The sequence below is a fragment of the Myodes glareolus genome, chromosome 10 (genome assembly GCF_982192425.1).
Source record: "Myodes glareolus chromosome 10, mMyoGla1.1, whole genome shotgun sequence".
NCBI lineage: Eukaryota > Metazoa > Chordata > Mammalia > Rodentia > Cricetidae > Myodes > Myodes glareolus.
In genome coordinates this window covers 74,311,083-74,334,327 of record NC_142035.1, presented here as the reverse complement: position 1 = coordinate 74,334,327, position 23,245 = coordinate 74,311,083, and the positions used below count along the sequence as shown (strand labels likewise).

At 39.9% G+C, this 23,245-nt stretch overlaps 1 protein-coding gene and 1 long non-coding RNA gene across 7 annotated transcripts in view; one reads left to right on the top strand and one right to left on the bottom strand.

The window, feature by feature from the left end:
- The window catches only part of LOC125406629 (uncharacterized), a 41,738-nt gene that overhangs the window by 5,955 nt on the left and 12,538 nt on the right, over window positions 1–23,245 (top strand). The gene's annotated exons all lie outside the window — the stretch shown is intronic.
- Window positions 9,399–23,245, bottom strand: part of Qser1 (glutamine and serine rich 1) — a 67,869-nt gene continuing 54,022 nt past the window's right edge. For 3 of the 4 annotated variants that reach the window (XM_048443673.3, XM_048443672.3, XM_048443671.3), the window contains 5 exons: window positions 22,136–22,273; window positions 20,298–20,395; window positions 17,833–17,985; window positions 15,648–15,743; window positions 9,399–13,333 (listed from right to left, as the gene is read on the bottom strand). In XM_048443673.3, coding sequence (XP_048299630.3) covers window positions 13,193–13,333; window positions 15,648–15,743; window positions 17,833–17,985; window positions 20,298–20,395; window positions 22,136–22,273 — 626 coding nt within the window. In that variant the 3' untranslated portion in view covers window positions 9,399–13,192. The remainder of the gene's footprint in view (window positions 13,334–15,647; window positions 15,744–17,832; window positions 17,986–20,297; window positions 20,396–22,135; window positions 22,274–23,245) is intronic. The other variant, XM_085696710.2, reaches the window with a different exon arrangement.

Sequence of the window (23,245 nt, the reverse complement as noted above, 5' to 3'; positions counted from 1 at the left end):
GCACACTTTGGCTTCCCTCTGGCCTGTGTGCTTGCATCCAGTTCAGATTCTCTCCCTCAGCTGCAGGCTGCTTCCCAAATTCACAGCCACCTTTCCCGCTCCCGGCTGCGCACCTATCTACCCATTTATCTACCTGGGCTCCTGGTGGCCACACCCTAGCCAGATGAGATTGCCTGAGCTTCCCCATCAATTAATTGCAACACTGTTTGGCCAATGGCTCAGGCATATTTCTAGCTAGCTCTTACATCTTAAATTAACCCATTTCTATCAATCTGTCTATCACCATGAGGCTGTGGCCTACTGGTAAGGTTCTGGTGTCACTCTCCCTTGGCAGCTACATGGCATCTCCTAGACTCCACCTACTCTGTCTCTATATATCTCTGTTTGAATTTTCCGACTGGCTTTATTCTGCCTTGCCATAGGCCAAAGAAACTACTAACCAATGGTAATAAGTACCATGTGCTAACCAACTGCACCACTGGAGGTCCAACCAATGGTAATAAAATATATTCATAACATACAGAGGGGAATCCCACATCATCAGCCTACCATGATAATGGACTAAACCTCTGAACTGTAAGCAAACCACCATAATTAACTGCTTTCCTTTATAAGAATTACCGTGGTAGTGGTGTATCTTCACAGCAATAGAAACCCTAACTAAGACAATCAGGCTGGCCTTAAACTCACAGAGATTTGCTTGTCTCTATCTACCAAGTGCTGGGATTAAAGACATATGTCATATTGTCAAGCTTCTCATGACTTTTTTTTGATTGTTTGTTTGGTTTTTGGGTTTTTTTTGTTTTTTTGTGGTTTTTTTTTTGTTTTGTTTTGTTTTTTTGTTTTTGGTTTTTTGAGACAAGGTTTCTCTATAGCTTTGTAGCCTGTCCTGGAACTAGCTCTTATAGCCCTGGCTGGCCTTGAATTCACAGAGTTCCACTTGCCTCTGCCTTCCAAGTGCTGGGATTAAAGACATGAACCACCACCTCCCGTCTGGTTTTTTTTTTTCCTGTGTAACTCTGGTTGTCCTGGAACTAGCTCTGTAGACCAGGCTAGCCTTGAACGCACAGAGATTCACCTGTAGTGGAGCTTTGGCATTCCTGTCCAAAATCATTAATCAAGGGTTTATTTCTGGGCTATTTGGATCCATTGGTCTGTTCCTAATGTTTTGATTACTGTAGCATTGTATTATGTTTGGAAGAGATGACAGTATTTTTCTTTTCTTTCTTTCTGTTTGTTTTTTTTTTTGTTTTGAGACAGGATCTCTCTCTGTAGACCAGGCTGGCCTCAAACTCAGAGATCCACTGAGACAGGAGTTTTGGAAAACTCCTTATTTCTGTTATTCAACAGATGATTTAAGAGAAATCATTCAGAAGTAGGTATTGCAGTGACATATAGGCTAGGTCCCCAAGATTAAGAAAAATGAACCAATTTAAAATATATATTTATGCTGGGGTGTGGTGGTACATCTTTAATCCCAGAATTTAAGAGGCAGAGGCAGGTGAATCTCTGAATTTGAGGCCAACCTGATTTGCATGGTGAGTTTTAGGCCCACTGGGGCTAAATACTTAGACCTTTCTTTCTTTCTCAAAAGAAAAGAAAATAAAGGAAGGGGGAAAACCCTAAAAATATATTTACTTTTTTTTTTTTTAAGCAATACTTGTTTCTAAGAATGTGGAGAATATTGAGCCCTAAAACATTGCTGGCGGGAATATGAAGTTCTGAAGTCATGCTCTTTTAATTTTTCTCTTTGTTTTCATATGCATGCCTGGTGTGTGTGTATGTATGTGCACAAGTGCATGTGCTTTCCAATGTGTGTGGACACACACATACTTGGGACCTGGGGTTGATCCTTTGTTGATCTCCCACTATTTTACTGAAGTAGTATGATAGTCACATCTAGAGCCTTGGTCAGGTCAAATCTGCTCAGTCACTTTGTTCAGGGGATCACACATCTCTGCCTTTGGAGGGTGGAATTACAGGCAAGCCACCATACCCTCCTGCCATCTCCACAAGTTCCTGGGGTACAAACTCTGGTCTGGTCCTTTTGCATGTGCAGCAAGCACTGTAACCATTGAGCTGTTTCCCTAGTTCCCTTGTCTAGTTTTGTCTTCTTTTGTTTTATGAGACAGGGTCATGCTATGTACCTCTGACTGCCTCCATTAAAAATGTTCCTGTCTCAGCCTCCTAAGTACTGGCTGGGGTTACAGGTGTGCACCACTGTGCTAGGCTCAGCAAAGCACTTTGTAAAACAGTATGGGAGTTCCTCAAAACAGTTACAGTTACCATATGACTCAGACACTACAGGCCAAGGTATATGCTCAAGATAATGAATGGAAAGAAGGTGACACCATTTGTAATAGCTAAAAGCAGAAGCAATTCAGATGTTCATGTACTGATGAATAAATAAATGTGGCATATCTACACAGGAATATTTAGCTCAAGAATTGAATGGAGAATACAAGATACCACATGAATGAATCTTGAAAATGTTATGTCAAGTGAAAGAACTCAATCATAAAAGGACGTACTTATTTAATGCCATAAGTATAATCATCTAGAACATACAGACTCTAGAGAAGGCAGAGAACTGGTTCCTAGTGATTGATGGGAGAGAAATAGATTAATGAATAATAATAAGGGATTTCTTTCTAGATTGATGAGACTTTCTGGATTTAGTGGTGATGGCTGCAAAACCTTATGAATATACTAAAAGTAACTTACTGTTTGTTTAAAGGTACATATTATCTTTTTGCCTTATGCCTTAAAAACACTGTAACCAATGCATATAAAAACTAAGATGTGCCAGGCAGTAGTGGCACACACCTTTAATCCTAGCTCTGTGGAGGCAGAGGCCCACAGATCTCTGAGTTTGAGTGACTTCCAGCACAGCCAGGGCTACACAACAGAAGACCCAAGTTCAGTTTCCAGCACAATGTCAGACAGTTCAAAACTCCAGGGTCAGGCTTCCTAGCCTCCTACATCTATGTGCACATACCCACACAGAGATACTCCCACATACACTTAACTGAAAATAAATGCTAAGAAATATACCTAACCATTGAAGATTGTTGCAATGGTGAGCAACAAATGATACATTTACTGAAACAAGTAAGTAAAACTTTCCCCTAGCTCTCAGGAGGCAGAGGCTCCACACCAGAGCTCCTTCTCTATTCCAGTTTCCAATTGAAGAGCTTCATTGCTTGAAGGAGCAGACTCTCAGTGTTTCCCAGCTGCTTGTTGTAGCTAAGCTCCAGGTCAGGATGGCTGAGGTGGGTATTTCCTTCTACCGAACCCCTGCTCATACAACCTTACTCCATGCTGAGAGAGGCCTGGGACTCTGGCCATTCCTGCTCCCTTGAAGCAACGATCCCATGCCAGTAAAGCAAGCCTAGAGGACTTGCGGAGAGCTCCTCCTCCAACCATCACTTCGTTCCTAGCTAGGTAGGGCTTGTCTTTCCTTGATCCTCTTAAAGGGAGAAGCAGATCATAAGATAATTTCTAACCTTTTTGAAAGGAACTTGTTTCAGGATTCCTTTACACTGTGTGAGGATGTGTCACTGTGACTGTTTTAATAAAGAGCTGAATGGCCAATAGCTAGGCAGCAAGAGGTTAGGCGGGACTTCTTGGGGAAGAGAGGATGAAGAAAGGTGAAGTCCCTAGTCAGCCATGTGCAAGATGGAAGACAGATAATGCCACAAGGCAGAACATAGATTTAGTATAAATGGGTTAGTTTAAGTCATAAGAATAGGTAGAAATGGGCTAGAGAGATGGCTCTGAGGTTAGGAGCACAGGCTGCTCTTCTAGAGGTCCTGAGTTCAATTCCCAGTAACCACATGATGGCTCACAACCATCTGTAATGAGATCTGGTTCCCTCCATGCCAGAACACTGTATATATAATACATAAGTCATTAAAAAAACAGAATAGGTAGAAACAAGATCTGTTACTTGTGAGCTGGTGGTTAATGAAAAAGTATAACTACAGGAACTGACCTCACATGCAACAAGAGTGGCGAGAACCAGCAAGAGGAACTGGGAGGAGATTCAAGATCCAGCCTGTGAGCAGGGCAGTTTCTAAACACTGGGAAGAGGTCTCTTGGGATCAGAACAAATACCAGTGACTTCAAAAACTTCCCTTAAATGAACCTTGATTTCTTTAGCGGGTAGAAAATCTGGTGTCACTGGGTATCACTGGTGAACATTAATTAGGCGAGTCTGTTACCCGGGTAAAGGAACACAGAGAATTGCTGTGCCTTTGCAGCAGCAGCTGCACATCCTGGAGAAGTGGACATCAGAATCTCCGTGCTATGAAGCGAAGATGGAGAATTCACGATAGTAAGCCAGCCAGTATAGTGAACAAACCAGTCATAAGCCTCAGGAAAGGGTGAGGGCTGTCAGCATCAGTAAGCAAATGAATGTATTGAAAATAAAGTCACAGGGGCTGGAGAGATGGCTCAGTAGGACCATCTCAGTGGAGAGATGGCTTCCAGAGGACCCGGGGTTCAATTCCCAGCACCCACATGGCAGCTTACAGTTGTCTGAAGATCTGACACCTTCACACCAATGCACATAAAATAAAAAAGTTAAATAAACCATAAAAAATAATTAAAAAAAGAAAATAAAGTCACAGAAAAATGTATCATGCAGACAGCAACTGTTACAAGAAACTTTCAGAGGCAGGTGAGGGGACTTACCTGGTGATCTCAGCACAGCAGGCTTGGGTGGAGCTAATGCCAAATTTGAGGCTAATCTGGTCTACATAAGATCCAGGACAATGTAGGCTACCTGTTCACAAAAATAAATTAAAAAGGGGGAAGACATTTTCATTTAAATAAGCAGCCTTCAAGCAGCTATCACCTGGGTGCTAGAAATGTCTCGGTGATTAAGCGCATGCATTGTTCTTGTAGATGGCTCAAGTTCAGTTCCCAGCACCCATATCATGCATATCACTCCTGCCTATACCCAGCTCCAGGGGATCTGACATTTGCCTCCTCATACGCAGACAAATACACATACACACGGAAAAAAAAAAACAACAAAAAACAGCCATCCCTCATACTGGAGTGGGGCTTTTCAGTGATGCATGCACCTGTAAGCGAGCCGGATCAACTCTGGTTCACCAAGCTGCACTTGCATGGAAGCACACCTTTGGTCTATCACTGGTGCTCTATCCGGGGTGAACAGACACATGTTTACATCTCCTGAAGAAAAACGACCATGATAATACTAAACAGGATTAGCGAGTTGGCCGGTGTCGTTCCTCTGAGCCTCTCCTCAGTTTGCAAAGGCTGTCTTCTCACTGCTGTTTCTTCCTCTCCAGGTGTGGTCACACACCTCTAATTCCAGCAGAGGTGCATTACTCTGAGTTTAAGACTAGTCTGGTACATAGTGAGACTGTTTAAAAGAAAACTGCTATCATTACTATGGGATTTGGTATCAACCCTTACTTAATTTTAATTACCTTTGGTTTTTTTGGGGGTGGGGGCAGAGTTTCCCTATGTAATTTTGGACTGTTCTGGAACTAGCGCTGTAGACCAGACTGGCCTTGAACTCAGAGATCTGCACGCCTCTGCCTCCTGAGTGCTGGGATTAAAGGTGCGGGCCGCCACTGCCAGGCTAGCCAGCTGTTCTTATTATCCTGTCTTTTGCCTCTGGGCTTTTTTAGTTTTCTCTATTTCTGTATACTTCTTACTCTGTGGCTTGCTGTAGAGCTGGTGGCTGGCCCCTGGAGTCCTCCCCTCCTTCTCCTTTTCTTGCTCTTTGATCCTTTTTTTCTCTCCCCGATTTCACCTCCTATTTATTCTCTGTGTCTGCCAGGCCCGCCTATTGGCCATTCAGCTCTTTATTAGACCAATCAGGTGTTTTAGACAAAGTGCCAATGCTTCACAGAGGTAAACAAATGCAACATAAAAGAATGCAACATATCTTTGCACCATTAAACAAATGCTCCACAGCATAAGCGCATCTAAAAAATATTCCACAACAGTATGCTACTTTATTAAAAGAGGTGGGAGGGGACTGGAGAGGTGGCTCAGTGATTAAGATCATATGCTGCCTGGTTTCAGTTCCCAGTTATAAACTGGACAAACTACATACATGGCAGTTTAAAACTACAGTTCAAGGGGATCCAGAGCTCTACTGTCCTCCTTGGGCATCTTGCACAAAATATGCATACATACGTGCAAACAAAACCCTCATACACATCTGAAAAAAAAGGAGGTGGTGGTCAAAAGCAATGAAGTGTAAGAGGGCAGAGGGAAGTTAACCGAGTTTTGTTGTTTCCATGTCCTAAATATGTCTAGAAGCCAAAGTAAATAATCTCCATAGCAGCACAGCTATGGGTAAAATACATTGACTCCCGAGTAACCTCAGAAAGTAGGTAAGGTTTAACAGACCAATAGGTAACTGTACCTTCTTTCATTTGAAACCACTGAGCACAGATGAAGATACATACATAACTAAAAATTATCACTAACCTCACTCAGCTTTACCTTATGGAGTATACTTTTCATTTTGATTAACATGCTTCTTTTTGAAAATGATTTACTTAAAGCTGAACAACAGAAGAGAGGAATCCATAATGCCAAGCCTTGTGACTTCCTCCATACTGGGACTTGAAGGCATATTTTAGGCCTTCAACTTTTATCAACTTGCATCTTCAAAGTTTTTCCTCTAAAAACTTTATCAACTTTTTAGAGGAAAAGATTATATAGTCTTTTCCACACCAACTTTTTTTTAAAAACATTTATTTATTTATTATGTACACAGTGTTCAGCCTCCATATATGCCTGCAGGCCAGAAGAGGGCATCAGACCTCATTACAGGTTGTTGTGAGCCACCATGTTGTTGCTGGGAATTGAACTCAGGACCTCTGGAAGAGCAGTCAGTGCTCTTAACCTCTGAGCTGTCTCTCCATCCCCCCCCCAACTTTTTCTTTCATTAACAACAAAGAATAGACTTTTTGTTCCTATTAAAATATTTCTAGCCGGGTGGTGGTGGCCCACGCCTTAAATCCCAGCGCTCGGGAGGCAGAGGCAGGCAGATCTCTGTGAGAGGCCAGCCTGGTCTACAAGAGCTAGTTCCAAGGACAGGCACCAAAGCTACAGAGAAACCCTGTCTCCAAATATAGAATGTAGAAGTATTATTTTTAATTAAATCTTGTGTATGATGGTGAAGATGCAAGCATGCCAACGAGCACATGTGAAGAACAGAGGACAATTCTGTAGAGACCAGCTCTTCTTATAGTTTTACATGGGTTCCAGGGCTCAAACTCAGGTTTGCAAGGAGTGTTTTACCTGTCCTTATCTCAAGGACAGGGTCAAATAACTGACCCCAGATAACTTCTCTGAGATGCTGAGGTGATTTGAAAAAAAATGGCTTTCCCCCTCCGTGCTGGGCAGTGATGGGGCACGCCTTTAATCCTAGCACTCCGGAGGCCAGCCTGGTCTACAAGAGCTAGTTCTAGGACAGGCTCCAAAGCCACAAAAGAAACCCTGTCTAGAAAAACAAACAAACAAACAAACAAACAAAAAAACAAAACAAAACAAAGGCCCCCAAAGGGAGTGGCACTAATGTAAGGTGTGGCCTTGTTAAATTTGTCACTGTGGAGGCAGGCTTTGCGGTCTCATAGATGCTTAAGATAGTGCCCAGTGTCTCAGACCAATTCCTGCTGCATGCAAGATGTAGAACTCTCAGCTACTTCTCCAGCACAATGTCTGCCTGTATGCTACCATGCTTCCCATCATAAAGATGGACTGAACCTCTGAACTGTGAGCCATCCCAATTAAATGTTTTCCTTCATAAGAGTTGCTGTGGTCACGGTGTCTCTTCACAGCAACAGAAACCCCTAATCCAGATGTGAAATACATTTTACCAAGGTAGAACATGTCAATAATGAAGCAACATAATGTAAGAGCTACTCTTTAGCTTTGCAATGCAGATCATTTGAGTAACTTTCTCTTCTTTCAGGATTCTGTGTAGCTGTCTGTCCTGGAACATGCTTTGTAAACTAGGCTGGCCTGAAACTCAGTGATCTACCTGCCTCTGACTTTCCCAAGTGCTGGTATTAAATGCATGTGCCAGCAACGCCCAGAATAACTTTTCTTTTTTAGTGTATTGCCTGCATGTATGTGTGTGCAGCATATGTGTGCCTGGTGCTGGTGGTCAGAAGAGAATGTTAGATCATCTGGAGTTATAGGTGGTTGTGAGTTGCCTGATGGAGACAGGGAAGAGTACCCTGGGTTCTTTAGGAGATCATGTGCTCTTAAGCAATTAGCTCTCTTGCCAGCCCACGAATGATTGTGTGGAAAAAAAGTATTGTGTGGAAAACAGTAGAATGAATAGCAATTTCAGAGCTAGTAGAGCAGAGCAGGGCATTACAGGGTCTCAGGGATAGGGTCAGTACTTTGGCAGGTAACTGATTACTTTTTAAATATTATTTGTATGTTTGTCTGTGTGTAAACGTTACACCTTGCATGCCTGGTGCCTGTGTTGGTCATAAGAGGATGTCAGACCCCTGGAACTGCAGTTATGGATATCTATGAGCTGCAAGGTGGGTGCTGGGAATCAAACCTAGGTCCCCTGCAAGAACAGGTATTTTTAATGGCCGAGCCATTTCTATAGCACCTGTTTAAGGTTTCTTTTGCTTTGAAGAGATACCATGACTACAGCAAGTCTTATAAAGGCAAACATTTAATTGGGGCTGGCTTACAGCATAGAGGTTTAGTCAATTATCACCATGGAAGGAAGAAATTTTGTATGCAGGCAGACATGGTGCTTGGAGAGGTATCTGAGAGTTCTACACTTGGATCCCAGGCAGTAGGAGACACAGAGCCATTGGGCCTGGTTCGAGCTTGGAAACCTCCAACAAGACTATGCCATAGGGAGTAGTCTTAGCAGTGCTGCTCCCTATGGCGCCTATTTTAATTCAAACCACCACATTCCAGTAAGGCCTTTTCTGTGTAAAATAAAGGGATTAAAAGCAAGTGGTTTTAGTAGCCTAAACTAGTTACAAAGGACTAAATGCTGACAATAACTTGGCTTGAAATGCTTAGGCTGCATTTAGTTCACTTTGAGACGTGGTCTTATAATGTATAGCCTTGGCTGGTCTCAAACTTAAGACATGTCCTTGCCTTCCAAATGTTGGTACTCCGCAACCAACACGAGTAATACCCTATGTATTCTCTGAGGAATGGGAACATGATGATACTTAAAACCAAAAGGCCGGATGGTTGGTGGTGGCACACGGCTTAAATCCCAGTACTCAGGATCTCTGTGAGTTTGAGGCTAGCCTGGTCTATTAAGTTCTAGGACAGGCTCCAAAGCTACAACAGAGAAACCCTGTCTCAAAAAACAAAAGCAAGCAAGCAAACAAACAAACAAAAAACGCACATTCTGATTTTGTTTAAAAAATTGTTTTCATTTTAATGATCTGAGTTAGTAACAAATATACAAAATTGTCTTTCACATTTCCATACATGGTATAATGGACCAGCTGAAAACTCTGGACTACAAATGCAGGCTTCTTTGTATCCTTAGGCTTAGTTGTTTGTTTTATAAATAGAGGTTATTTTGAAAACGTGCATTTGTGAACACAGATGTCAAAAGTTGTGCATCTGAGTCAATGCACAAATAAGAGTTGCACACTGTTCATTTGTGCGGTTGTGTCAAGTACACCTGACACAGGAGCAGCTAGCCTGGGCTATCAAGTACACCTGACACAGGAGCAGCTAGCCTGGGCTACTTCACTGTATTTCAAAAGCATTGTTGTGAAACAAAACATTTAAAACAAAAATTACATTCTGCAAATACATTAAGATTTGTAACCTACACATCTGAAACAAAGCTGCACTAATAACCCGAGCTGACGTCGTCAGGGAATCAAGTGCAGAGAGATCGGATTACAAGGAAAGTGAAGAGACTCGGGAACCACTCATCTGAACCAGCAAAGGACACCAACACACAAACCAAAACAACTTATGGGTATATCCTTACAGCTATAGGTTGGAATTTATCTGCTTCAAGAAAAATAAATAGTAAACAGAAAAATTAGTTTTAAAATGTGAAGCTCTGAAAATAGCCCTAAAGTGTAAACACATCTATAAATTTCATGTTTTAGAAATTTAGATAAATTTAGAACATTCAAAATTATATGAAAATGTATTAAACATTTAAGAATAGGATTATTTCCTATCTTACCAATACTTTCAATTTGGCAAAATCATAGCTTCTAGTTCAACTTAACGTGATAAATCACCATAAACTCAGACATATTAGGGCTCAAGTAGTAACTAAGTTATATCAAAATAGCAAGGAGGCCCCTTTGGCAACCACTTTTCTGGGCTAGTAACAAATATCAACACAGAATACCTTTTTCATGAAATCACTCTAGATCTCTATGTGCGTCTGAGGGATGGGGGACGGGAGGAAGCCCAGAGCCTCTGCACTGAGCTACATCCCAACACCAGATCGCTATAGGTAGGAGAGTTCACGCTTTCTTAACATCTTCCTAGATCATGGCAACATGTGCTTCATCTTTTTTTACAACCTGCTTTCCTATACCATACATTTCAAATTCCCTGGCAAACACTAACCAACTAACTATTTATTCAGCTTCCTATAGAGAAATGGGTATAATATAGTTCTACTTTTTGCTAAGGCCTGAGGTTGATATTTCCTATGCTATATAGAATAAATGAGGTGAGAATGCATCTAAACAACAGGGTCTCTGAGGGAGGATCAGAGGACTTGTGAATTGATTTTTCTAAGGGGAATACAATTATAAACTGATGGAGGGCAACTGCAGTTCAAAAAGAAATGGAAAACCAGGCATGGTGGCACATGCCTATAATCCCAGCATTCTGGAGACGAGGCAGGGCGACTGCAATGAACTTGGAGCCAACTTGGACTACATAGTGAGTTCTAGAACAGCCTGGGCTAAAGTGTGAGACCCTGCTTTAAACAACAAAAAACAAAAATAGAAATGTGTATTTTTGTGGTAAGATTAACCTTATATTCATTTGTGAAAATGAAGTTCAAACATACTTCATACTTTATAATTCAAGATGAAGGTAAAAGTATATAAGCATGCCAACGCTATGATGGAAACATACCTACTGTGCCCAGGGTCAATAATAAGAATGGAATATGGCTGCTTCCTGCTCTCCTCTGCTTGTAAAACAAATCTCATGATTTTCCTGCCATGGGCATCTCCCATATGAGCTACATAAAATAAGCCTGATAGGTTGCTTTTGTTGTCAAATAAACATTTTAAAACTTTCAGAAGTGGTACATTTGACCCTGGAGAGTAACTTCCATTACTTGGTATTACTGAGTCTAATATCAGGTACAAATGTTAAGGATATTGCTTTTAATAGGAAAATCACCAGAAGTAAATATGTTAGCGTAACTCAGATGCTTATTTTCACCCAATGTAACAGTGTTTTATTCTTAAATGAAGTGGCATGTTAACTTCAATTCTTGTCAGTTTACTGTCTGCGAAAAACCAAGACAGCAAGCTTATCCATGTAAGTGTGTCTTACTTGGGCACTGAACAGGAACACTGCTTTTTAGATAGGGAGTAAGGCACTAAACGGTGGTGAAATAAAAAGGTATGAGTTACTTTTTTAGAATAATAAAAATGGCGATCGTTTAGAATGACACTATTAAATTTTCTTCACAAACAAGGCATCCTATTGGCAGCAAAAAGAAACAAAAAGTCATGATGAACCTAATACATTCACTGTCTCAGCTAAACCACTTGAAATGTCATCAAACTTAAGAAAGCTACACTAGGGTGCGGAAGGGTTAAAGGCACCAAAGGAGAATTCCACTTCCAGTTCTGAGAGCTAGGAAAGCTGTGTGTAACACTGCATACCGTCTTATTAATTAGTTTGTGTATGTATGTGCGTGCAGGGGACAGGACTTGCAGAAGTTGGTTCTCTTCTTCCAAGTATGGGCTTTGGGAATCAAACTGTTAGGCTTGGCAGCAAGAGCCTTTACCCAATGGGGCATCAAAATTATCAGCAGTTAAGTTTTTGTTTGTTTTTTTGTTTGTGTTTTTTCAGGACAAGGTCTTAGTTTGTAGCTCTGGTCTTCTAAAAGCATACAATGTAGAACAGGCTGGCCTCAAACTCAACCAGGTTGGCCTCGAGCTCACAGAATGCCACCTGCATTGCTTCTGCCTCCCAAGTGCTGGTATGAAAGACGTGCGCTACTACCATCTGGCAGTAGTTGATTTTTACTTTGACAAATCAGTATAAATCAAGTGCTAGTTTGGTAAGAAATTTATTTTATGAAATATGAAATTAGTGCAGTGTTTCACACAGTCCCATTTATAAAGCTAAACTAATTCTAGCACCAAATGAATATTCCAAGTAACACTAAGGCAAAACAAAAATGGCTACCTCAAGACAGAATCTACAATGCAAATGATAAGTACCTACACAGGGTATACTGAAGACAATGAAGTATGGATAGAAAAATTAAAACCACATTTTCTCTGTGAAAAATAAAACTATTAGTAAAATAATAAAATGTACAATTGAAAATTTTCCAAAGGAAAAAAAAACACACTATAAACAAAAATACTTTTCTTTAAAACAGGGAAAATAGTACGTCACTTTTTTTTCCATCATCACAATTGAACTTGACACAAAAAGCAGTCACAGGATTGCACAGTTCCACACCCAGTTTCCTGGACATGTTAAAGGACTCGATAGAGCAGAGCGCAGCTTCTGAGTTTCATGTTTTAAACTCAAGACATTCTCATATAGGATGTCACACCATACCAGATCAGTTTACAAAATGTACAATACTTTCCACACCGTGGCCAGTCATGAATGATACCTGCCACCTCTTTTCTTTCGTCCTGACACCAGTCACGGGGAGCCAGGCCACTTCAGTGTCATCTCTCTAGCAGTAAAGGTATACTTAGTGCATGCTTTATCATTTTGTCAAAAGACGCTTCTGAAAATGAAAACTCAGTCACCCCACAGTTTAAAAAATAGAAAAATCATTCATTAGGATAAAATGACTGGCTTCCGTGGCAGCACCATTGTCCTCAGCAAGGTCCTGATCAAAGTCCCCCATGGTATTGGGTATGTCTGCAAGACACCACTGCTGGAGATGTGATTATCTGTGACAATATGACATTTCATTAGTGCTATAAAAAGGTGGGATGTTGTGGAAATGTTAGGAACATTTCTGTTGCACATGATTTAGAAGTTCTCCAAATTTTTCAAATAGGTCCTCCACCCACTTTACATTTTTCATACAAAGTTGAACAATTTCTTCCTGTCCTAAATCTTCATTTTTTTTCTGAACAGACGATATCTAAAATAAAGAAATAATTTGTTGAATTAGTTTACACAAGATCACTTTTCTTAAGACTTAGAAGCTTTCTTTCTTTTTGGTTTTTCGAAAAAGGGTGTCTCAGAGTAACATCTGTGGCTGTCCCGGAACCTGCTTTGTAGATCAGGCTGGCCTCCAACTCACAGGGATCCGCCTGCCTCTGCCTCCCGACACCATCCGATGACTAAAATATTTTCTAAGGCTTTACTAATGCACCGGAAGATACTCTCTTGGCTGACCCAGATGATAAATACTGTTTTATATAAACTTATATTTTGCCTGCGTGCCTAATACCTACAAGAGGCCATGAGGGTGTCAGACTTCTTGGAACTGGAATTACAAATGGTTATGAGCCACCATATGGGTGCTAAGAATTGAACCCAGGTCCTCTGGTAGATCAGCCAGTGCTAAACTTCTGAGCTGTCTCCAGTCACCCCCGCACCCAAAGGACAAATACTGATGTCAACTCCGTCTAATCACTGTAAAAACAGTCAACATAGCTCGTATCACCATCTTTGCTTTCTCCTCTAGACTTATGACCATCTGTCTATATGAGGCTACTGCCCAACACATCAGGGGCAGCTCTGTGCTAATTAAACCTGGTAATTACAAAACTCAATACTATGAGGCTGGAGAGGGCTCAGATGTTAGGAGCAGTTGCTGATTTTGAAGACCTGGGTTTGGTTCCCAACATCCATATGGCGGCTCACAACTGTCTGAACTCTAGTTCTGACATCTGAAGACACGTCACAAACATGGTGCACATATATACATATAGGCAAAATAAAATTAAGCCTTAAAAAAATGAAAAACAAACAAACAAACACTGAGTTTAAGGTCAGCCTGGTCTACAGAGTGAGTACCAGGACAGCCAGTAATACAGAGAAACCCTATTTTGAGGAAAACAACAACAACAAAAAACAGCTGATGTCACATATGACTTTTCCATCTCAAATTTATAACACTAAAAAATTTATAATTCTAATCTTTCTTTCTTTCCTGTTTTGTTTTTTGGGGGGGGGAGGGGACATGATCATCATGGGTGCTGGAGCTAAAGGACCGTGTGATGGAGGAGGGTTATCTGTCTATTGTGTTATTTTCATTGGTCAATAAAGAGACTGCCTTGGCCCCTTGATAGGACAGAAAATTAGGTTGGCGGAGTAAACAGAACAGAATGCTGGGAAGAGGGCTATGAGGCAGAAGCCATGGAGCCAGTCACCAGGTCAGACATGCTGAATCTTTCCCGGTAAGCCACACCTTGTGGTGCTATACAGATTATTAAAAATGGGTTAATATCAAAATATGAGAGTTAGTCAGTAACTAACCCTCTAGAGATAATGGGCCAGACAGTGCTTAAATGAATACAATTTGTGTGTTGTTATTTCCGGGGCTAAGCTAGCTATGCAGGAACCGGGCGGGATAAAAAGCAGGCCTGCCCACAGCCCCTCACTACAACCGTGCTACCATGCCTGGCTCAAAACACCATGTATTATGAAATTGTAATCAAATGCTACCAACTTACAAAAATTACCAGTTTTTAATCTTCTTCTTTTTTTTTTTTCCTTTTTCTGGAGATAGCCCTGTGTAACAGCCCTGGCTGTCTTGGAACTAGCTCTTGTAGACCAGGCTGGCCTTGAACTCACAGAGACCTGCCTGCCTCTGCCTTGTGAGTGCTGGCATTAAAGGCGTGCACCACCACCACAGAGCACCAGTTTTATCTTAACAGGTGAGGAGGGTTTGATATATCTGGGCATTACTTACAAAAGAATCTAGGCAAGTAAGTGCACATACATTTTGTACTTCTTTTTAAAGCATCCATTCACACACACTGTAGTTAGAGTCTCTATCTTTTTCCTCCTTCCTTCTTTCCCTTCCTCTTCTTCTTTTTTTTTTTTTTCCCCTTGAGATAGGGTTTTTCTCTGTAGCTTTGGGCCTTTCCTGGAACTAGCTCCTGTAAACCAGGTTGGACTCAAACTCACAGAGATCTGCCTGCCTCTTCCTCCCTAGTGCTGGAATTAAAGGCATGCACCGCCACTGCCCAGCTTAGAGTCTCTTTTAAGAAGATTCAGATGCCAGGCAGTGGTGACACATGTCTTAATCCTAGCACTCAGGCAGATCTTTGTGAGCTTGAGTCCAGCATGGCCTATAGAGTGAGTTCCAGGACATCCAGGGCTACAGGGTGAAACTGTCTTGAAAAAAACAAAAAAAAAAAAGAAAAACAAAAACACACCCTAAAAACAAACAGAAAATCCAGGAAAACATGTTATTTCATTTTAAATAATTAAAACAAAATTACCTCATTCTTACATATTAGATAAACATGGTATTTATAGTGATGGAGTGAATGATATAATGAATATAATTGTATTTTCTCTGGATCAACAGCAAACTCCTAAAAAAGAAAGAAGTTTACAGGTACTTTTCATGTTGAATGACAACCTTTAAATTGTCTTATATGGTTAGGTATGAGACTGTATGAATATACATAGAAGAAGCTTAAATATAAATAATATTTTAATCCATCCTTTAATAAGTATATGTTATTTGAAAAACTAGTACTATAGAAAAATCCAAATAGAAACATATAAGATAACAAAAGCCTTATTTTTTTGAGGTAGGATCTCACTCTGTAGCTCTGGCTAACCTGAGACTCAGATACAACTGCCTCTGCCTCCCTAGCAGTGGGATATTCTTAAAACTAGGCCCATGAGGCGGAGGCTGGCCTTGAACCCCTGATCCTCCTGCCACCTGCCTCCCAAGTATAACATGTAATTGTTACCAGGATTACCAGTCTACATGCAGAGTAAAAGATTTCTATTATGGCTTCAGAGATAAATGTGGATGGTGGCATGTTACATAGTCTTTCAGGCTCTTCCCCTAGGCTAGGCTTAAATATTTAAGCAACATTAATTTTCTGACAATAATGGAATCACCAAACACAAATTGACCCACACACCGAGCGCACAGCAGTTCCAGCATTTTTATTAACCTATAACTTAGAAAACTTTGGGTTTATTGTAGGTATATCATTCCATGCTTATCCCTTAAATAAAAATTATAAGAAAGCATGGATTTTTGACTAGCTTTTGACTATGATACCCCTAGTTCTTTAGATCTACTTTATTATTTTTGATTATGTATACAGTTGTGACTGAGCCACCTCTCCAGTCCCCTAGTTCTTAGAACTGTATTTGTCACAGTACAAATACACAAAGTGCTTGCTGTAGTGGTCTGAGAGACAATCAATGAGTCTATCTCTTCTTTGCATAAGTAAATAATTTTAAACCAAGCACCATGCATATGATTTTAATCCTAGTACTCCAGAAGCAGGTGGTTCTATGAGTTTGAAGCAAAGCCTAGTATATACAGCAAGTTCCAGAATGGCATAGCGAGACCTCTCAAAACAAAACAAACAAACAAAAAAGAAAAGAAAGAAAAGAAAAAACAGAAAAGTACTAAATATCACAGTCTTGTTTCTGAGACACGGAGGGTATCTCTACATCACCCTGGCTGTCCAAGAACTTACAGATACCCCACTGCTTCTCTCTGGGATGTGTGTATGACACCACATCCAGTCTTATAAACTACTTTGCAGTAAGTACATACTTTTTGCGTTTGTGAATGAATTTTACAAGAAATACCTTTGTTTTTGAGACAGGGTCTCAACCCAGGCTACCCTTGAAAATGCAGTGTAGCTGAGGCTGTCCTCAAACTCCTGATCCTTCTGCTTCCACTTACCAAACCCTGGGATTCAGGTATGTACTACCAGGCCTGAATTACTAAATATAGTTTTTGATGTGAAGCGGTTATACTGCTAAATTATTTTCTAAAAAGTTTGTAATTACTTATACAGTAGAGATAAACAGATGTCATTTTAGTGACTTTATAGACATATTAACATTCAATCTTCTGGGGCTGGAGACATGGCTCAGAGGTTAAGAGCACTGACTGCTCTTCCAGAGGTCCTGAGTTCAAGTCCCAGCAGCAACATGGTGGCTCACAACCATCTATGATAAAACTGTATACATAATAAATAAAATCTTAAAAAAAATCCAATCTTAGGAAGCGTATACACACACCAAAACATGTGTTTCCAAACTATACACAAGTAACTTTGAACAGGTAAAAAATGATAAATTGTCTTGTTCATCACTCCACAATGCATACATACTTTAAACACATTACACATAAATATTTTTAATAAATTAAAAATAGCTTTAAAACTATATGCAAACATATAAACTTAAACATCAGATGATTTCCCTTATTAGTCTATTTTATAAATTCTGTGAACACTCACTATTGCCAGGTACAGTTCACGGCACACAAAGGAGAAATAAGAGTGCCCCTTCCTCAGAAGATAGCTGCTTATCCCCCCCCCCCCAAAGACGACACCTCACGATAGCACATCTGCTAGTTTCCATGGTGTCATGGGACTGGATTAACTGGAAAAGGTTATTCATTAAGCAATATGTACTTACCTGTGCAGACTTAGTGGTTGCTTTAGAAGTCCTTAGCGTTTTCTTATTATAAGTTTTGCCATTCATTTTTATTTTAGAAATAGCAGATCCTCCACTTTTTGCTTTAGAGTCTCGAGTAATAATTGTAAGTTCAGGAAAACTTTCCAATGCATTCTTTAAAATAATGAAGGATAATAACTGACATCAGAAGAAAACTAATTGAATTTCTAGTCATTCAAAATTTATATACACATACATGGATCCTTTGAACCTTCTCCCAAAGAATAAGGATTCTGTCTCCCCACTCTTTGAATCTGGGCTAATTATATGGCCTGATTTTTTTGAGCAACAGCACACCATGCTGAAGGAACTCCTGAGTTACTACTAGCAATGCCTCTCTGATTGTGAAATAGGGAAAATAGGAATATATGCATTTCTCACAATACCGCTTCCACCCTGACTAAAAACCCTGAACCAGAGCCAAACCAGGTACCAGGAAGTCATCAGATTCTAAATGACAAGAAGGACAGAAGACAGTAAGAAGACTGCTGTGTTTCAGGCTGCCCTCCTCTGGCTTTCTCTGACTGGACATAAAGCACTTATGAGAAAAGATCCTAAAGCAGAGTGTGATGCTGGTCTGACCACAGACAGGGTGCCACCACGGATGATACAGTGGTCACATGGCAGAACCGCCTATTTTATTTTTTAAACCCACTGACTTTTATGTTCTTACATGCTTGGTAAGTAATTGTGACCTGAAAAGCTAAATGCAGTAACAAAATGATCCCTGTTTACAAATGTGGTGACTTTGATCATAGTTTTCCTAACAGTAGATTTAGCTAACAGGACCTTGAATTATTCATTACTATATAACCCTTATTATGCAGTAAGGGTTAAAAGTGCTGCTGTTAGTTATGGGTAAGAATGTAATTTAACTTTCACTATTCTCTTCCAGACCTCCAGTTTCCACAAATAGGTATTGTGAACTTGAAAAGAGTACATCTTTCCTTTATTTGTGGGCTGTATAGAGTACTGAACCTGGGACCTAATGTGTTTTAAATACTCTACAATTCACTGAAATATATATCTATCCCTACTTCTCTAGCTCTGTATTACATATTTCTTTTGTTTAGATTATTTTTTTCGTATTTGTTTTTGAGACAGAATGTTATTATGCAGGCCAACCTGACAGGGACTCAAGGTCATCCTCTTGCCTCAACCTTAAGAATGCTGAACTTATATAAATATATACAATTACCATCAATGGAAAACAACAAACTTTGCCCATGTTGACATAATCAAATAGTCCCAGATGTTACACATTAAAAGGAAGTCTGGAAAGTTTTCTGGACTGAATAGCTTTTATGATAAATTTTCTGAATTCAGAGTATCTTTCAATTCTATATTTCACATAACAAAAATACCAACTTATGTCATTAAGATACATTAACAGTAAAAACTAGAATTCCTCATTTTTCTGCCTCTGCTTTCCAAGTGTTGGGATTATAGGTATATTATCACACACACAGTTAATCTTTAATTATAGATAAAATGTGTAAGTTTAAAACGACTTTAAAATTATTTTCAGGGTTTATTTTATTTTTTTACGGTGGTGTTTTTCATGAACGTATATACGTGAATAGTGTGGCAGAAGTTACAGGTGTTGTGAGTCACCATGTGGGACCTCTGTAAAAGCAGCACATGATCTTATGTGCAGAGCGACCTCTCCAGCCCACAATATGAAAGCTTTTGCAAGTTGTAAGACTGCATGCACATTTTGCAGGAAGATCACGCAAGCAAAACACCCACTCATAAACAGAAAATAAAAATATATCTTTGAAAAAAAAGAAATAGGGGCTGGAGAGATGGCTCAGTGGTTAAGAGCACTGACTCCTCTTCCAGAGGACCAGGGTTCAATTCCCAGCACCCACATGGCAGCTCACAACTGTCTGAAGATCCAGTTCCAGGGGATCTGACACCTTCATATCAATGCACATAAAATAAAAGTTAAATAAACTATAAGAAATGTTTAAAAAAAAGGAAAAAAAAAGAAAAAAAAAAGAAAAAAAAGAAATAAAAGGAATACAAGACTTGAATATGGGAGTTGAAGAGAATTAAGTTTGGGAATCATTAAAAAATTTTTACAGGAGGAACTTAACATAAATGATAAAAAAATCAATTTAAACATAAAACACATAAAACATAAAAACACATAAACAAGCTCATAAAGAATAAACAACTCTTGTTACATTTAGAAAGAAAGTTACAGTGGTGCTGGGAAGGAGTATAGAGCAGTGGCAAAGCACTGCCTAGCACGCACGAAGTCCTAGGTTCAATTCTCAGCTCTAGAGAAAAACAAAAACAAAACAAAACAAAAACAGTGCTCAAAAAATAAAATTACAGAATGACTTTAATGCATTTTTCTTTCTACTTGCTTGGGACTGACTACTACAGGGGTTTGCTAATGCATCACCAAGTGGAAGTACCTTGAATGGCTGATCCAGATGAAGATTCACGAGAAGTCTTTTGCGATTATCATTCAGCATTCCATCTATTTTTTTCATATGTGGTAAAAGTAGCTCGTCTGAAATAAGAATTTATTTCAATAGGATAAACTATCAACATAAATATTTTCTAATACCCATTTTTCCCCTTAAACCATTGGTAAGTTAGAAGACATTAAATTCATTGGCTTATGTAAAATACAGCTTTTAAGAAATAGGCATTTGGGGCTGGAGAGATGGCTCAGAGGTTAAGCGCACTGTCAGCTCTTCCAGAGGTCCTGAGTTCAATTCCCAGCAACCACATGGTGGCTTATCACCATCTGTAGTGAGATCTGGTGCCCTCTTCTGGCCTGTAAGCATACATGCAGGCAGAACACTGTATATATAATAAATAAATAAAATCTTAAAGAAAAAGGTTAAAAAGAGAAAATAAAGAAAAGAAAAAAAAAGAAAAGAAAAGAAAAGAAAAGAAAAGAAAGAAAGAAAGAAAGAAAGAAAGAAAGAGGCATTTGCCGGGCACTGGTGGTGCACACCTTTAATCCCAGCACTTGGGAGGCAGAGGCAAGAGGATCTCTGTGAGTTTAAGGCCAGCCTGATCTATAGAGCTAATTCTAGATAGCCAGGGCTAAAGAGAGGTCAGCTTGCACAGCGGATTATATCACAGCAAATGAGAAAGCAGCAACTGTTCACAGCAATGGGTGTGCTGCCACAGTCTTGCATTTTTAAGAAAGTTCTCATTTTGTAGCCCAAGGTGGTATGCAATATGCTATACAGACCAGGTTACCTTCATCTACCTACTTCGGCCTCTCAAGTGCTGGGATTAAATGTGTACATCATCACACCTGGCACCTTGGCTCAAGTAAAACAAAAGGATGCCCACTAGAAAGATAATCAATTTCTCTAAACCTCATTTATTATCTAGCAATAATACTACAAAATACAAACATTTTAAAATTCTATAAAACACTGAATATGAACAAGATTTGTTTTTCTGGCTAGTACTAACTAGACATGGGGCCAAGGCCTTGCACACACTAGTTAGGTAAGTGCCTTACCATTAACTACAACTCTGCTTAGAGATTTCCTTAGTTTATTTGTCAAACTATAACTCTAGCTGATCTGAACTTTTGGCCTAGAACTCACAGAGATCCACCTGCCTCTGACAACTGAGTGCTGTGATTAAAGATGTGCGCCACTACACCTAGCTGAGATATTCTTAACTTACTGTAATATGGGGCAAAGATGAAGTAGGGGAAGAAAAATTGGTGTACCTATTGTCAGAAGTAAGTCAAAATGGGTATGCTAGAAAAGGTGACACCTTTAACCCTGTCTCAACCTCCCCTCAAAACAAAAGGGGGGAGGGAGTAAAAACACAATGGTAATAAGTTAATCATTTTTTATATTGTATTAAATACCTGAGGTTATTAGACTGTTAATTTCCCAGTATAGCACTGGCATATATTACATAAGCCATACCTTAATAGTGTACTAATAAGTAACAGGCAAGCATTAGGGTAAGAAATGTCAAGTGTGGTAGCATACACAGTACTTATTAGCACTTGGGATACAAGAGGCAGTTGGATCTCGGTGAGTTCAAGGCCAATCTGGTCTATGAAGTGAGTTTCAGGACTGTAAGGACTATTTCACAGAGAAACCCTGTCTCAAAAAGCAAACAAAATAAATAAATATATATATATAAATAAAATAGACAATAGAAAAAAAAACAACAAACCCAGGAATAAATAACAAAATAAAATAGACACCAGTGGGAAAATTCATTTAAACAAAAACAATTTGAGTGTGCTCCTTAGTAGGCATACCATTGCTCTTCTCTAGTGCTTGCATCGTGTCTGGATCCAGAGCAATGCTAACAAGCAACTCCATGTAACTCTTGAAAGTTTCCTTCATTGCTCTTGTGTTTAGAAAACGAGTGGCAAAGGGAGCTGGAGAATCAAATTCTAGGACAAATAAGAAAGAGAAAAGACACTAAATTTTTCCTTCCTGACAATTTTAATATTATTTTTCTTTCTAACAGTAGCCTATAAACAAGACTGAAGACACAATTTCTTTCCATTTAAATCTTCCTGATTCTTTGTTTAGAGACAACCCAGGCAGAGTTGGGGAGATGCCTCAGTCAGTAAAGTGCTAGCATGAAGATCTGAATTCAGATCCTCAGTTATCCACACTAAAAAGCCAAGTGGGAGCCGGGCAATGGTTATACCTTTAATCCTAGCACTTGGGAGGCAAATGCAGGCATATCTCTGAGTTCAAGGCCAGTCTGACCTACAAAGCAAGTCGTAAGACAGTCAGGGCTGTTACTCAGAGAAACCCTGTCTCGAAAAAAAAAAAAAAGCAAGCAAACAAACAAAAGTCAAGTTTGACGGCACACACTTTTTTCCCCCGCTTCGAGACAGGGTTTCTCTATAGCTTTGGAGCCTATCCTGGAACTAGCTCTTACAGAGTAGGCTGGCCTCGAACTCAGAAATCTGTCTGCCTCCTGAGTGCTGGGATTAAAGGTGAGTTCTACCACTGCCCAGCAGATGGCACACACTTTTAATCCCAGTGTTGGTAATGTGTAGACAGGAGGATCCTTAAAGGTTGTTGGTCAGCCAGTCTTACCCAATCACCACACTCCAGGTTCAATGAAAGATCCTGTCTCAAAAAGTAAGGTGCAAGGAACAGAGGAAGGTAGCAGAAACCAATCTCTGGCCTACACATGCACATATGTAAAGACACATTAGCACAGAAACAGACAGAAATATCCCAGATGAATAGTTGTGGCAGTACCTGCACTAAGGTGAGGCAGAATGAACAAGAGGAGTTCAAGGTCTAGCAACTTACCAAGTCTAAGGCTGGCCTAGTTCCCACATAAGAGCAAATCATTGTAGAGCTTGTTTTGTTCTGATGATTCAGGGTTTTGCATTCAGCAG